Source organism: Egretta garzetta, unplaced genomic scaffold (assembly GCF_000687185.1).
Source record: "Egretta garzetta isolate BGI_Z169 unplaced genomic scaffold, ASM68718v1 scaffold299, whole genome shotgun sequence".
NCBI lineage: Eukaryota > Metazoa > Chordata > Aves > Pelecaniformes > Ardeidae > Egretta > Egretta garzetta.
In genome coordinates this window covers 790,944-794,660 of record NW_009260696.1, presented here as the reverse complement: position 1 = coordinate 794,660, position 3,717 = coordinate 790,944, and the positions used below count along the sequence as shown (strand labels likewise).

The following is a 3,717-nucleotide window of genomic DNA, read 5'->3' as shown; positions in this document are numbered from 1 at the left end:
AGCAGAGAAGGGAAGAAATGGGGATGGAGGGAAGGCACTTCACACGGAGACCCAGGAAGAAAGACTCAACGCAGCTCTGGAGGGAATCCAGCAGCGAGAGCCCGGCAGGACCCTCGATTAAGTCTAAGAAGACAAGCTCTATTATCAGTTCCTTAAAGTCCAGGTGAACCATAAGGTCCAAAAGGGGTTTTGTGGGGCTGGCCACAGCAACTGATAGGAAGAGGAAGGCTGGCTCATTCTGAAGTTAATTGCTTACTCTGGGATGGGGCAGACATCTCTAGATGCTTATACAGCTATGGAGGAGAAGAGGGGCTCTTTCTGAGAGGTGGCTTGGGGCATTAGTACACTCTCTCATTAGCAGAGCAGAAGGGTTGCCTCCTATTTAAGTTGTGCAGAAAGATTAATGTGGGAACGGGTGGCTGTTTTTAATGAACCATCAGGGATGGAGCTCCAGAAATGCTGTTTTATCCAGCATTGTTTTACATGTAGATATATGTCTACATACACATATGTATATTCATAGCAAGTCTCACCCAGGGGCATGTATGCCATTTACAGGGCAGGTCTACTGATGGTTGTCGTTGTGGCTTGTGACTCTGGACTGGGGGCGTGTCAGAGCCTTTGGTATTACGCTTATCTTTGCTATGGCAACTGCATTTTGCAGGTTAGTCCTTACAAGATGTTAGTAGTGTTCAGCACCACCCACCTCCCTCCCATATCTCTCCAGGCGGCTCAGTGAAGATGCCCGCATTACCTATAGGTTGCAGGTAAATGTGCTTTCGGTAGAAGTTCTGCTTCCTCCTCAGCATGGCGTGGTAGAATGTCTCAAAGTCCTCGGGAGCATCGGGGTGGCTGAGGAGCCAGTCGAAAGCTGTCCGGATAAGCAGCGTGCAGAAGAAAGTTCTCTGTGGGTTGTAGGCTTCAGAGAGGAACAGCTTCTCCGCCCTGGAGAAAGCTTTGGCGTAGAGCTCCTGCAGGGCTGGGTTGGTGGAGATCAGTGCATCCTTCAGAGCCCGGGGCCCGAAGCTGAATTCCTGAGCGTGTTTGCACTGCAGCATCGCGGAGAGACCCACCGGCTGTGGCACTGCCTGCAGGAGGGGACAGAACCATCAGCACGTGGCCTCACGAGGGACCCGGAAACCTTCTCGTGCTTTGCTCTCAGAGCAGTTTGCCCCAGGATGCCAGCTGTAAGGTTTGACTGGGAGCTCATAAATGCCATGCTTAGTGCTGGCCAAGAGCCCTATGCATTTACGTGAGGGTAGCTGTTACAGGGTGCTCTACATCTGCATGTGTCACTGGTTTATGGACAGTGTGCCAGTAGGTGGTGCTTAAGAACGCATAGCCCCGTTATTGCTACCAGATGTCTGGATTAAATCAGATAGTTTGATTTTTCTTTTCTTTTTTTTTTTTTTTTCTTGTTGCTCTATCCTGAAGTCCTAATAACATGGGAAACATCTCTGTGCATCGTGCAGCTGGCTGCCCTGGCCCTCACGGGACGCTGAAAGGTGATGCTCCTTTTTGCTTGGGCTAAAACACACTCCTTGGAGCTCTCAAAGGCATAGGTCCATGGCAGGATAGAAGAGGTAGATCTTGGTCTTTATCTATCTATCATCAGAAGCCTAAACTTCTGACTTACCTGACACCAAAGAAAGGAGCTGTTCACTGGTGACAATTTCTTCTACCAGCTTTTAATCCGCACTCTTAGGTATTGACCTGGGGCCTCTGCCGGCTCACAGTGCTGTTGTCAGGCTGCAAGATTTTGCCCTCGGTGTGCGAGACTTGTGCTTGCTGGTGCTGCCTCCCTAGTAGGACATGTACGGGCCCACTGCCATTGCGTCACTTCATGAATAATTTCATGTCACACCGCGTTAGCATCAAGAATGCTGGTGGTGATGTAAAGTGGTGAATTGCAAATGAAAGCCTGTAGCAGAAAGAAATTAATTCAGAGCATCACAGAAATATCCTCTCCAGGGTCCTTTCTAAAGCCAGCATTTTCCAAAGCTGTAGAAGTCAAGCACCTATTTCCCATTGCTATTTATGTACTTACAGAGATTCCAGTAGACTTCGTGGGGAAAGGGAAGAAAGAGGAAACAAAGTACAACCCCTATGGCTAACCTCCATCTGGATTTTGCCAAAGACATTAATTTTTTTGTAAGGAGATCACACCAAGTGGAACTAGAATATTTTGGAGAGGCAAAGCTGCCTACCACAGGTTAAGTGCTCCATCTGTATACAGCAGAATGAAAATACACAGGTGTATACGCACAAAAGCACAGAGTTTCCAGGAATTATTATCTTCCATTAGGCAAGTTAATACTATCCTGGGTGGATAAGCAAATGTATCAGCTGCTGACCGTCAGTCACCATTATAACAGCATCATTCAATCACAGAGAAAAAAAAAGAGGTGATATATTTTTAGGAGGAACTGGTTAAGTCTATGATTTAAGCGGGTCTGCATCCTAGCTCTGTCAGGTAAGCGACATTCAGTGGCCCTTGAGAACAGCAATATGACAAGGAAATTCAATGTTTAAAAAATGGTACCCACACAAGCCCAAGTCTTTCCTCAGTTGTGCAGAGAAGGCTCTGGTAGTTTGCACTGTAAGAGAAGCTGGCAGCTCATTAAAATGAACGCTGAATTTCCTTACATCCAACCCTTGGGAAGATGTGTGTGTGTATAAGCAGGCCTTAAAAAGGACTCATTTTGTATGATCTTTTTTGGCGCTAAGGGTATATAGCATAGGAGATGGAGCAGGTAAGCAGTTTTCTTTTATTTTTGCAAGCTTTGTATTTCACTAGCATTAAAGGCTGACAGCAGACGGCATGGTGGGATCTGAAGTGGTACAAGGGCACTAATCCAATGGAAGTTTAGAAATAAAATCTGTGATGCTTTTTCAGCCACCTTCTTCTTAGTGCCCAGAAAATATCCAAAGTGCTTCTGCTGATCTTCACAGGTAGCAACAAGAGTTTGTGTGAGATTGTTCTGCACTTTGTCACCCAAATCTCTACACTTCTGACTTGCTTCCAGATTTGGGAGGCTGAAGTGAGAGTCTGACCCCACTGGGTCATCGGGAATTTTGCCTTGGGCTAGGGTGAAGATTTGCCTTTTCCCAAGGCCAAGTTTTCACTTGTTCTGCACAAACTTTAAATAAAAGCATCACTTTTCCAGTCCTATGCAGAAATCACACTCGGAAACTATTAGCAATATTAATGACTGAGGATGTGATCCTGGGAGCTACTCATTGACTCTTGCTCCCAGGGAAATCAAGGAGTGACTTTGCACTTGGTCCAGGTTGAGAGTGATCCTGTCAAAGAAGGTTTCTGAGAAGCACAAGCTGCTTTCATGAGCACTTCTTGGCGCTAAATGGAGTGTGGGTCTGGGGGAGGAGGAGCTGGTTGGAAGATGAATGGATTTTTCTTTTCTAAATGGATAGTAGCAAAGAGTGGATGTCTGCATCAGCAGATACAATGAGCGCACAGTCTTTTAGCATGTGTTCCCCCAGGCTCTCTCATGGAATATAGTGTGTACCCAAAGCTATGGGATATACATTGTTTCCTAAGGCATCCTAAAAGGGGACATTCACCCAGTTCCAGACATTCCCAGCTATAAGCATGGGTGTTTTGTGAGTGTCCACCATGCCCAAGGATGTCCATGATTACGCTTTTGAAAAGCTCAAGCACAGGAATTCACTTGCAATGTGCGGTTTGGAGCCACGCGT

At 46.5% G+C, this 3,717-nt stretch overlaps 1 protein-coding gene across 2 annotated transcripts in view; it reads right to left on the bottom strand.

Moving 5' to 3' along the window:
* AMZ1 (archaelysin family metallopeptidase 1) overlaps nt 1–1,058 on the bottom strand; it is an 8,335-nt gene extending 7,277 nt beyond the window's left edge. For both annotated transcript variants that reach the window (XM_009645900.1, XM_035901359.1), the window contains exons 1-2: nt 755–1,058; nt 1–123 (exon numbers count right to left, since the gene is read on the bottom strand). In XM_009645900.1, the coding sequence (XP_009644195.1) occupies nt 1–123; nt 755–1,058 (427 nt within the window). The remainder of the gene's footprint in view (nt 124–754) is intronic.
* Between the last annotated feature and the right edge of the window lie 2,659 nt (nt 1,059–3,717).